At 44.8% G+C, this 12,745-nt stretch overlaps 1 protein-coding gene across 2 annotated transcripts; it reads right to left on the minus strand.

The window, feature by feature from the left end:
* Positions 1-382: 382 nt before the first annotated feature.
* RPUSD3 (RNA pseudouridine synthase D3) lies at positions 383-9,709 on the minus strand. Of its 2 annotated transcripts, XM_012523023.4 has the most exons (10): positions 9,573-9,709; positions 9,131-9,270; positions 8,763-8,807; positions 8,550-8,649; positions 5,827-5,934; positions 5,655-5,739; positions 5,299-5,422; positions 1,501-1,640; positions 1,042-1,162; positions 730-859 (listed from the first exon to the last, which is right to left on the minus strand). In XM_012523023.4, exons 1-9 carry the CDS (start codon positions 9,695-9,697, stop codon positions 1,046-1,048), a joined length of 984 nt encoding a protein of 327 aa, XP_012378477.1. In that variant the 5' UTR covers positions 9,698-9,709; the 3' UTR covers positions 730-859; positions 1,042-1,045. The 2 variants fall into 2 exon arrangements, with proteins under 2 accessions (XP_004452728.1, XP_012378477.1); XM_004452671.5 differs by lacking the exon at positions 1,042-1,162 and having other exon boundaries at positions 383-859.
* Positions 9,710-12,745: the final 3,036 nt, after the last annotated feature.

Genomic DNA, 12,745 nt, shown 5'->3' on the forward strand with positions numbered 1-12,745 from the left:
TAAACCCCAACTTTTTTCACAAGGAGTGGGTCTGTCCTTCCTCAGTGGGGGGCAAAAGTCACCTAAAATGGGAACTATCCAACAAACCACACCTATCTGAGTATTTCCTAGTAATAATGGGGTTGAACCGTGTCACTTCCCCCACCCAAAGAGCTATATATCCACGAGCCTATGAATATAACCTTATTGGAAAAAGGGACTTTGAAGATGTAACTGAGTTAATGATCCTGAGATGAGACCATCCTGGATGGTCCACGTGGGCCATGACCCAATGACAAGTGTCCTTAGAAGACAGAACAGAAGAAGACACAGACTCAGAGGAGCAGGCCCTGTGAAGATGGAATGGGACAAACAGTCAAATAAAAAGACCAGCAGAAAGCAGTGTCCATAATAAACCTTTAATTTCTCAGCAAATCCTCAAAACAATACCATGAGGTAGCTATGCTTTTATCATCTCAGTTCCAGAGAGGTGAAGCCACTTGCCCAACGTCACAAAGCAGGTCACCTGGCCGGGCTGTGATCCTGAGGTCTGTCTGACTACAGAGCCCAGGATCTTCACCTGTGGCCTTAGGCATGCTGAGCACTGAGCTCATTTTCCTCTTGCCCCACTACAGCCCTCCTCTCCCCTGACCCCCACTGCTTTCCTGCGGGCATCAGGAATGAGGGATGACGACTGGTGGAGCTGCAGGAGCTGTAAAGTCCTGGAGAAATAAGGGGGCAGGGGTGCCAGAAGCTCAGTGGGGACGTCCCTAGGCCTGGCGCCTGGGAGGAGGAGAGAATGCAGGTGGAGGTGCAAGGGCAGCTGGGCAGCCTGGGAGGCGGTCAGGTGGAGGCGCCTGAGGAGGGCTTCGTCTAAGACCTGGGGGTGCGAGAGGCACGTCAGCACGCAGGCACAAATTCCAACCAGCTGGGCACCGGTCTCCAAAAAACGGGGGTGAGACCAGCACTTGTTCCCTCCTGGTGTAGAGGCGGTGTTCATTTCCCTCCCACTTACACATACACACACAGAGAGACTGTGGCAGAGACTGGCAAGAGCCTCACCAAATCAGCTTCCTTCTGGGCACACACCTAGACTCCCTTTCCCAGCCTCTGGCAGTTTGGCAAGACGACGTGATGGAGTCCAAGCCAATGGAATATGAGTGGAAGTGTGCTGCTTCCAGGCCTAGAGGACTCAGCATGAGCAGAAAAGTACTGTGTTTGGTACTTTGGGGTTACTTCTGATAAGTTATCTTAATATACACATACACAGAGCATCTTTTACCCCTTGTCCCAAACAGACTCAAGAACGGCAGATTAAGAAGGGCCTTTAGAAATCAGCCAGTTCAACACCCTTAAACCAGAGACTGTAGTTCTAGGCAGAAAGAAGCCCAAGAGAGGGGGTGTCACTTGCACATTGCAAGGTGGGGAGCACAGACAGCCTTGGAAGCCAAGAGGGCTGCTCCCGGTCCCAAGCTGCACAGCTAATGTCTGGAGATACCGCCCACCCCCTTGTCCAGGTACCTGTCTCTGGGGCTTGGTAGTCTCAGCTGGCAACAGAAAGCGCTGGCCCAGGACAGTGCTCACGCGGGCAGAGAACGTGTGGTCCCCAAGCACGGGGCACAGCTGCAGGACCATGTGCACCTGCAGTTGCCCTGGAAACACTGGACGACAGGAGGAAGATGGGGTACAGGGTGGGTTACTGCTCTATCTGTCCCCCGCTCCCGCTACTGTCCTGCTCCCTTTCCTCTGGGGAAACACCACCCCTCATTCCCAGGTCACAAGGTTTCAGTGACGATGCCACCACCCCTGCCTCCAGAGTAGAGTACGTGGCCAGTTAGTATAATCAGAGCAGTCGGGCCACCTGGCTATGTGACTGATTGAGCTACAATCCTGAAATTATTGCTGAAACCATGGGGAATAAATCTTTCCTGTTGGGGTTGCTAAACAGGTGGCACATAAGCCTGGAACCGCTGGGGACCATCTTTGCCTTCACCAGGGGAGAACCTGTGGGACAATGAAGCCAGCATGCCGGAGGGCAGAACCAAGAAATGGAGACAGAGCTTCCTGATGGGATCCTCTGAGCCTCTGGTTCCTGCCACGCCTGAATTTATTTGAGCCAATAAATTCCCTTTTTGGTTTGCAACAACTGGAACTGGTTGTGGGAAACTTGTGTCCAAAAGTACCTTGACCATTAAAGAAATAGAGAGGTAAGTGTGAGGCCTATTATGAGACATTTCATATATGTTATTTTTTTTTACTATCTTTTTCTATATGTTAAACTTAATCATCATGACAACCCATAAAGCAGATCTTATAGTCATTTTTGTTTTCCAGATAGGAAAACTGAAGCTCAAAAAGAAGTGACTATAAAAAAATTTTTAAAAAGTGACTTACAACAATGCAAGGTGTTGGTGGTGGGATGATGTACGGGAGCTTTCTATGATGATATGCATGTTTTGTAAATTCATAAATTTTACTATACATTATGTATGTTCATGTATGAATGATATACTTCAATAAAATTTTATTTTAAAAAATAAGTGACTTGCCTACTGCCATGAGTGGGATTCAAACCAAGGACTGGTACTCTACTTCCATTTTTAACAATATAGTGGACTGGATACTCTAAAAATCCCTCTTGCTACAAACCACTTAGAAACACTGGATAAAATATAACAATCATCCTTTTAAACATATATATATACACACCTGAGCATGAAGGAATGTAAGGTCTCTGAGACCAAGACACAAAAAGAAAAGAAAAATTCAGCACAAGAGGGAGCCAATGCTTCACCGACCCTGGGGTTGTTGCCAACAGGGCTTGGTGTACAGGGGCTTGGTTTTAATAGCTGCCTGGAGTCCAGGGATGAGGCGTTGGCATCCGAAAGAAACCCTAGTGGTGCGGCATCTTCAGTGAAAGGGAGGACCAGGAGAAAGCAATGAAGGTCTGGATGGGAGGGATGACCAAGTTTTCCCATAAGAATTCTCAATCATGAGCCTGCTCCCATGCAGACCTGAGGCTCAAATCTGTGTTACTAAAGTGATCCTTAAACTACTCCTGAGACAACATTCAGAGGTCCTGGAGCACGCAGCAGAAGCAAGGACAGAACCTCTTGGGAAGGCCCCATCTCCAATCCAGGCAACAAAGGATTCTTACAGATAAAGGTCCCACTGGACATGAATTCACAATCCTGAAGCACAGAACAAACAATCCAAGTGTGAGAATCAGCGAGAAACTCAGCAGGAGTAGACCCTCCAGAATTTCAGACAATGGAATGACCAGGAATATGAAATAAGTATGGGAAGCAAATGTGGCTCAAGTGAATGAGCTCCCATCTACTATATGGGAGGACCGGGGTTCGATTTCCAGGGCCTCCTGGCGAAGGTAAGCCGGCCGGCACGGAGTGCTGGCCCGTGTGGTGAGCTGGCTAGAGTGGAGTGCTGGCTCATGCAGGAGTGCAGGCCTGCACGGCAAGCTGGCCCGTGTGGACAGCTAGTGCAGCAAGATGACACAAAAAAAAGAGACACAGGAGAGATTTATAAGAGATGCAGCAGACCAGGGAGCTGAGGTGGCAAAAGTGACTGAGTACCTCTCTCCCACTCTGAAGGTCCCAGGGTCAGTGCCCACCTAAAGAGAAGACAAGCAGACACAGAAGAATTCACAGCAAATGGACACAGAGCAGACAAGGCAGGGGATGGGGGTGGGGGAATAAATACATAAATCTTTTTTTTTAAAGTATCTTTAAAATAAAGCTATAAAAGAACAAATAAAGGTATGAGAAGATAACAAGATGGTGTATTTTCTAAAAAGTGATTTGCTTTTGGAAAAGAACCAAACTAAAATTCTAGAAATTAAAAATACAATCAATGGACAGATTAAACTAGGCAGATTAGACCCATCTGAAAAGATAATTACTCAACTGGAAGACAGAGCTGAAGAAATTACCCAGAATGTAGTAGAGATAAAGAAAAGTATGACAGAAAGGTTAAGAGACATAGTGAGTAAAATGAAAAGGACATGATTATCAGACATGCAAAAGAAAGAGAATACGGAAGGGGATGTGGCTCAACCCACTGGGTGCCCGCCTACCACCTGGGAGGTCCTGTGTTCGGGTCCCAGTGCCTCCTAAAGAAGACGAGCAGATGCCTGCACCTGCTGCAACAAGCTAGATGCTACACCCCGCCACAATGAGCTGGATGCTGCACCTGGTACAAAGAGCAGAAACCTAAACAAGCAGATGCCACAAGCCAGCAGACACCACAGCACATGGGGGCAGATGGCCATTGGGCACTCGCCTCCTATGTGGGAGGTCCCGGGTTTGGTTTCCAGTGCCTCCTGGAGAAGGCGAGCAAACAATGAACAGACAGGCAAGAGAACTATCTGGAGGAGGAAGGGAATAAATAATAAATAAATCTAAGCATACGGATGTGGCTCAACCAACTGGGCTCCCATCTGCAATATACAAGGTCCAGGGTTCGATGCCCAGGGCTTCCTGATGAGGGCAGGGCTTCCTGGTGAGGGCAAGCTGGCCCACATGGCAAGCTGGCCCACACAGAGTGCCGGCCCATGTGGGAATGCAGCCCCATGCAGGAATGCCGCCCCATGTGGGAATGCCATCCTGTGTGGGAAAGCCGCCCTGCACAGGAGTGCCAGCCGACGCAGAGAGCTGGCGCAGCAAGATAACGCAACAAGAGATACAGAAGAGAGAAGCTAAGAAGTAGCAAAACATGGAGCTGAGGTGGCACAAAAGAGCAATCCCCTCTCTCCCACTCTGGAAGGTCCCAGGATTGGTTCCCCGAGCTGCCTAATGAGAATACAAGCAGACACAGAAGAACATACAGCAGATGAACACAAAGGGGTGGGGGGGGGGTGGGGAGAAATAAATAAAAGTAAATCTAAAAATAAGTAAATAAATCTTTTTTTTTTTTTAAAGAAAATAGACAGACTGCGAGAATGGTAACATTTGAAGAAAGAATGAGAATTTTCCAGGACTGATGAAATATATTAATCCTCGAATTAGGGCATCACAGTGAACCCAAGGCCGGATAAAGAAAACTAAATCCACACATCTAGATTCATCATAATAAAACTGCAGAACACCAAAGACAAAGAGAAGATCCTGAGAACTATGAATGAGAGGAAAAAAATAGATGAGCTTCAAAAGATGACAACTAGACTGACAGTAGGCGTGCTGTCGCCTCCAGCCCGGCCTGGCCACATCACGTTGCTGTCCATCTAATGCTCCCGGACTGACTATGATTACCACTATCTTCCCCTCCACCCAAATGCCGTTCTGCCGGCTGGGACCACAGACCCACCTGTAAGTGGCTGCAGGTGGACCAGCGCACAGCCAGAGCCTGTGGTCAGCACACGGAAGTGGCTGAGGGTCCTCCTGACACCTTCTAGGATGTCCTTTCGGGATGGAGGCTTCACTGGAACTCCCTGTGGAGCCAGACCCCCAAAATGAACACGCTTCACATACATTTGGGGAGCTATGCCCAGACCCTCCCTGCTCCCAGCAGACTCAGGACAGGGCCACAGTTGAGGCAGGGGTCACTTGCCTGTTTTAGGGGACAGGAGAAGCAGCCAGCCCAAGTCTAAACCCTTGACTCCTCTGTCAGAGGTAATGTGTCTGGAAGGACCCCTCCTCTTCCTCAACCAGACCCTCACTTACGAGACTGACCCCATCAACATATTCCAGCTTCAGAGCTGCTTGGATCTTCCCCTCAGAAGGAACTGGGATCCCGTCAGTGATGGCGCTGCAGGAAGAAAGGGGCCGGGGGAGGTCAGAGAGGGGACTGCAGAGACCTCCCGACTGCCCTGCAGGGTCTCCCGGGATCTCTCACTAGTAAGTGGCCGTGGGTGTCTGGGTTCTTCGTGAGTGGGTGAAGTACTTCTGGAGGCGGCGTGCAGTCTGGGGACAACTGGAGAGGAGTACAAGCCCGGAGCTCTCCCTGGAGGAAGTGGACAAACACACAGGGTCAAGTCCCTGGGTCTACCTGCAAAAAAAAACAGACCCTTAATAAGGGACCCAGATCTGCTCAAGGCCAAACAGCAACACCAGACTTTCGCCCGAGGAACAGGGACGGCTTCCCCTTGTTTAATAACAAGACTAGGTAACTCACTGTGTTTTTCCTTTTGCCCCCGCCCACAGAGAGCTTAGAGTCAGTCATAACAATTACCACCAATTGGTGTCTACTATGTGCCAGGCACTATACTAGGAAATTTATGGGTTTTTTTTTAACATATGTAAAAGTTAAATTGCACTGTGTTCTATTGCTTTATGGAATTAATTTGGTTCTGTATTTTTTTTTTTTTAATAAAAAATGTTCTGGGTTTACAGAACAAATGTATAAAACAGATGGTTCCCATATACTACCCTATTATTAACACTTTGCATTGCTGTGGTACATTTGTTAAAATTGATCAAAGTACATTTTTATAACTGTGGTATTAACTGTAGTCCATGGCTTAACACAGGGTTCACTGTATTGTGCAGTTCCATGGATTTTTAAAAATTTTTATTCTAGTACCATATAGACAACCTAAAAATTTCCCCTTTAACCATATTCAAATACTCAGTGCTGTTATATTCACTGTTGTGCTACCATCACCACTATTTATTAACAAAACTTTTCCACCATCCTAAACAGTTAAACTTTAACTCCTTATTCCCTACCTCCACCCAGTCTCCCGGTAACCTGTAATAGATTCTGACTCTGTGAGTCTGCTTATTCTAATTATTTCATATCCATGAGATCATTCACTACTTGTCTTTTTGTGTCTGGCTTATTTTACTCAATGTGATGATTACAAGGTTGTTGCATGTATCAGAACTTTATTCTTTATACAACTGAATAATACTGCATCTTTTGGCAATTGTGAATGCTGCTATGAACATTAGTGTGCAAATATCTGCAGGAGTCCCTGCTTTCAGTTCTTTTGAGTATACACCTAGAAGTGGGATTACGAGGCCATATGGTCATTCTTTACTTAACTTTCTGAGGAATTGCCAAACTGTCTTCCACAGTGGCTGTACCATCTTACATTCCCAACAGTAATGAGTGAGTGCTCCTATAGCTCTCCATGTCTTCTCCAACACCTGTAACTTTCCATTTGTAATAGTAGTCATTCTAGTGGGTGTGAAATGATATTGAACATCTTTTCATGTGTTTTGTGGCCATTTGTCTATCTTCTTTGGAGAAATGTTTATTCAAGTCTTTTGCCCATTTTAAAATTTTTGTTGAGTTGAAAGATTTCTTTATATATTCTTGATATTAAACCTTTATCAGGTATGTGGTTTCCAATTATTTTTTTCCCATTGAGTAGGTTGTCATTTTACTTCCATGATAAAGTCCTTTGAGGCACAAAAGCTTTTTAATTTTGGTGAGGTCCCACTTACTTACTTTTTCTTTAGTTGATTGTGCTTTGAGTGTAGAGTCTAAGAAACCATTGCCTAAACAAGGTCCTGAAGATGCTTCCCTTTGTTTTCTTCTAGGAGTTTGACAATTCTGGCTCTTATATTTTCTTTGCTTCACTTTGAGTCGATTTTTCTAAATACTGTGAGGTAGGTATCCACCTTCATTCTTTTGCAAACAGAGATCCAGTTTTCTTAGCAGCATTTGCTAAAGAGACTATTCTTTCCCAAATGAGTGGTCATTGCCCCTTGTCAAAAATCATTTGACCAAAATGTGAGGCTGATTTCTGAATTCAGCTCAATTCCATTGATCTATGTCTGTCTATGCTGTTTGGATTACTGTGGCTTTGTAATAAGTTTTAAGATTGGGAAGTGTGAGTCCTCCAACTTCATTCTTCTTTTTCAAGATGGCTTAAGCTATTTGGGGCCCCTTACCCTTTCATAAATTTGACGATGGGCTTTTCCATTTACACAAAGACTGTTGAAATTTTGATTGGTATTGCATTGAATCTGTAAATAGCTTTGGGTAGCATTGACATCTTAACAATATTTAGCCTTCTAATCCATGAACACAGAATGTGCTTCCATTTATTCAGGTGTTCTCTGATTTATTTTAGAAATGTTTAGTAGTTTTCTGTGTACAAGTCTTTTACATCCTTAGTTTTTTTCTTATTCAATTATTTTTAATTGCTATTATAAATAGAAATTTTTTTCTTGCTTTCTTCTGATTGTTCAGTACTAGTGTATAGAACACTACAGATTTTTGGGTATTGATATATATAGTCTTTTGAATAATTAAATTCCATCAACAAGCCTATAGTTTTGGAACTGTAAAAAAGATTTAGTACCATTTCTAACTGATGGTAGTTGGAGGAAAGAGCACCAGAGATCGACTAGCACTGCACACTGAGTGTGAAGTATTATTTCTGTTTTACAATTAAGGGAACTAAGGTTCAGGGAGTTTCTTTGCTTTGCCTAAGGTCACAGTTTATACATAGAACAGTTCGGATTTGAACCCAGATCATCAGCTCCCAGCTCCTTTTCATAGCCTGCACATCCTACCTCTATGATCCCTAAGCTTCCGTGGGAACTGACTGACTTGCTATCCCAGATGGCTCCCTGCCCTGCCTTCCTGTTACGCCCACCACTTACTTCCCAGGTGCGTGGACAATCTGGAGCTCCTGCTCCCCAAACCCCAGGGCGTGGTTCAGCTCTGGCAGCACTGACAACAGTGTCAGGTCTCCTGGCTTCCCTGGGAAAGAAAAAAACCAACACGTTGCTCCCAGAGGCCTCAGCTTCACCCCACCAGCCCCTTCTCTTCACTCTTCCTTCCCTCACTCCCCCCTTTCCCTGCCCTTTTCCTACCTGTCACTGGCAGCCCCTGTGGCTTGTTCAGAGTCACCAGAGGTCCTGAAACACATATTACATCAACAGCAGCAGCAGCAGTTCACCTCTGTACAGCACTTAAAAGTTTACAAAGCATTTTCTCATTTATCTTAGCATGTGAGCCCCAACATAACCCTCAGATATGAGTTAGCAACCCTACCCTAAACTGAACTTCTTTCTGTCCCCCACTTATGCCAGGGGAGGTGGCATCAGAATTTGAACCCAGGTTTGTCTGACTCCAGACCCGAAGGCGTTTAGTGGGGAACCCAGCCAGCAACCCACAAGGCTCCAGGAGGCAGCAGGCACCTCTCCGGGGTCTCTGTGTAGCTGTCCCTCCCACCCCTCACCTTTCTGGTCCACCACAGCTGCCCTCAGCACATCAACCAGCTCCTCGCGACTGAGGTTCTCAGGCTGCAACAATCCCGGGAAAGGGGGGTCCCCGGGGGATCCTGACCGTTTGCTGGTGCCTCGAGGTTGCCGTCGACGCCTGGGAAAGTATGGGGAAGCAACAGGGGAATGTGACCCAAAGTGCCGTCCATTCCCATCACCATTCGCTCCAGTTCCCGATGCCGCCTACAAATGCCTCAGAATGCCTGGGCTGAACATCCTGAAAATTCAGGTTCCACTGGTCCCATTTTACAAAGGGAACTGAGGCTCAGAGAGGCCTAGGGACTTGCATGGGTCGCACAGCACAGAGACGAGATTAGAATTCACACCTACCTAACTCCAGATCCCACACACACTCTACCCCTACTCGTCTCCCTACTACGCGAAGGAAGGGGTAATCACCGGGCCTCGGTGCTGAAACCTGCGGCCTTGAGTGCTGAGCGGATCCCTGCCCCCAGCCGCCAGCTACTCGAGTTCCGAATCACAACACCGCAGGCAGGCATCTTGCCTACAAAGAGAATGCGCATGTGTGTCCAGAAGGGCGGCCCCCCTCCATCGCCTCTCACCTACGGAACACTGATTGGTCAGGTGAGCTGTCAATCAGAATAGCGAGCTAGGAAGTGGGGCTTAGAAGCGTGGGAGGGCGGGGTTTTCTCGCCACTCTGGAAAGAGTTGAGTGAAAGTTACGCTTCTGGGGGAACGGAGGCACAGCGCAGAGGAAATTATCCTGAGTTAGAGGATGTGCGCAAAGTCTGCACGGAAAGCCAAGGATTTCTAATTACCCTTCCCATTTTTAGGAGGCTTCTGACTTAAGCAAAACAAATCATTGTGCCCGGGTTTGTAGGGCAAATTGGCGCGCAGGCGCGCTTACAGACGGTCACGCAAAAAGACACCCACAGATCCGCACGCCTGGATCCAGTAAACCTGTTCGGAAGAAGACCACCTGCTGCATAACCGAAAAGGAGGAAAAGGCCGGAGGCGGGGGAAATTCCTTGCAACATTATTTGTCAAAGCAAAAGCACAGTTAATCTCAAAGCTAAGAAAACAAATTGCCCTGTGTTGGAATCTATAGGGGAAATAAATTTAATCAGAGATAACTTCTCAGCGAAGAGGTCTACCCAGCCACCGTGGAGTTGCCAAGGACGTTGAATATAGACTTGCTATGTGACCCGGCAATACTATTACTTGGTGTGTATCCAGAAGAACTGAGAGCAGTGGCGCGAACAGCCGTGCACACCAGTGTTCATAGCAGTGTTATTCACAATTGCCAAAAGATGGAAACAACCCAGTGTCCACCAACCGGTGAATGGATACACAAACTGTGTTGTATATGCCGGATGGAATGTTATGCAGCTGTAAGAAGAAATGAAGTTGAGAAGCATATGATTACATGAATGAACCTGGAAGACATTAGGTTGAGTGAAGCAAGCCAGACACAAAAGGACAAATATTGTATGATAGCACTATTATGAATTGAATACTTTGTGTAAACTCATGCAATTAGTAATTAGACTATAGGTCACCTGAAAATAGATGAGGATAGAGAATGGAAAACTGAGGCTTAATCTGCGCAGAATTGGTAAAAAGATTGTAAATCTTTGGAAATGAATAGAAATGGTGTTTGTAACTAGTAGAGCTATTACATGGGTATGACAGTGATTGAAAGGAAAAGTCTAAGGGCATGTATATTACTAGAAGGAAAGCTAAAAAAATGTAACATGGGACTGTATAATGGTGAAACCTCCATGTGAAATATGAATATGGATAATATTGCATATAAAAGACTTTTTACAAAATATAAATACAAATAAACTAGAGAGATAGAAACAGAATAGCAGCTATGTATGGCAGAGAAACCATAGAGAGACTGAGAGGTTTTTTTTTTAATTGGAATAATGAAAATGCTCTAAAAATGATTGAAGTGATGAATGCACAACTATGTGATTATACCAGATGCCATTGATTGCATACTTTGGATGGATTTATACTTTATTAATATGTATCAATAAAATTGATGTCTTTAAAAATTGATTTGTTAAAAATAAATAAAGTGAAGATGAAGATGAAGATAAAATAAAAAAGACCTACCCGAGATGGGTTGTCTATCCTATAATTACAACTATATAAAAGTTAGTTGCAACCTGTGCATTGTTTTATTTACTAAGAGATCTGTAGCTTTTTCAGTTCATTGCATTGAACTGAATAACTTAAATCCATCAACAAAGGAGGTTAAGTCCACTGTAGTACATTCTACCATGCAGACATTAAAAAGGAAGTGTAGGTCTATATGTGCTGATGTGAATCAATCTCCAGAATATAATAAATCAAAAAATCAAAGTGAAGTGTAGTGTGACTAGACTATATGTATACATGTGATTTATGCAAAGTACTTCTCTTTCTGGAAGGACACACAAAAATGAGATGCTGGTTGCTTCTGAAAAAGAAATCAGAGGTGGGAAAATAACTTACTATTTTTATTAATATCATTTTGTATTATTTAAATTTTTTACCTTTGATATATTTCTTCACACACACACAAAAATATCCCTAGTTTAAAAATACATGTAAAAGACAATATTCTCTATAATTTTTTTTTTTACGTGACATTTTAGAAAAGGCAAAACTATACTGATGAAAAACAGTCTGCCAGGGACTTATGTGGGGGATGGGTATCTACTACGCAGTGGTGTAAGGGAGCTTTCTGGCTTGGAAATGTCCTATAGTTTTGTTGTAATGGTGGTTTTAAAACTTTCATAAATTTGCCAAAATTTATTGAACCAAATATACTTTAGTTTTTAAGATTTATTTTATTTATTTCTCTCCCCTTCTCCCCCCACCCTGCTCCGTTGTCTGCTCTCTGTGTCCATTTGCTGTGTGTTCTGTGTCTGCTTGCATTATCTGGCAGCGCTGGGAAACTGTGTCTCTTTTTTGTTTCATCATCTTGTTGCGCCAGCTCTCCATGTATGCTGTGCCACTCCTGGGCGGGCTGTGCTTTTTTCATGCAGGGCGGCTCTCCTTGCGGGGCGCATTCTTGCGCATGAGACACTCCTACATGGGGGGGGCGGGGGCGCCCCTGTATGTCAAGGCACTCCTTGTGCGCAGCAGCACTGCGCATGGGCGAGCTCACCACAAGGGTCAGGAGGCCCTGGGGATTGAACCCTGGCCCCTCCATATGGTAGGCAGATGCTCTATGAGTTGAGCCACATCTGCTTTCTGTACTGTGTACTTTAAAAGGGAAAATTTTATTCTAAGTAAATTGTATCTCAATAACGTATGTTTCTTAAAAATCCAGAAGTTTAAATTAAAGTGGTTTTTAAAATTAAAGTGGTGTTTTTGTGTTTTTTTTTGTTGAAAGATGTACATAAACATGTACAGGACTGGAAAGAAATTTATCAAGAATGCAAGTGATTTTGTCTTGTTTTGGGCTCAGTCATGAGATCATGAGTGTGCTTTGTCATAAAACCCCATGGTATTTTAGAATCCTTCTTCTAAAAGGTCTCCCCCCATCATAAATATCAGCTTGACGAAAGATGGAAAGACTGAGACCCAGGAACTGGGACACAGCTACCTTAACT

Source organism: Dasypus novemcinctus, chromosome 26, assembly GCF_030445035.2.
Source record: "Dasypus novemcinctus isolate mDasNov1 chromosome 26, mDasNov1.1.hap2, whole genome shotgun sequence".
Classification (NCBI taxonomy): domain Eukaryota; kingdom Metazoa; phylum Chordata; class Mammalia; order Cingulata; family Dasypodidae; genus Dasypus; species Dasypus novemcinctus.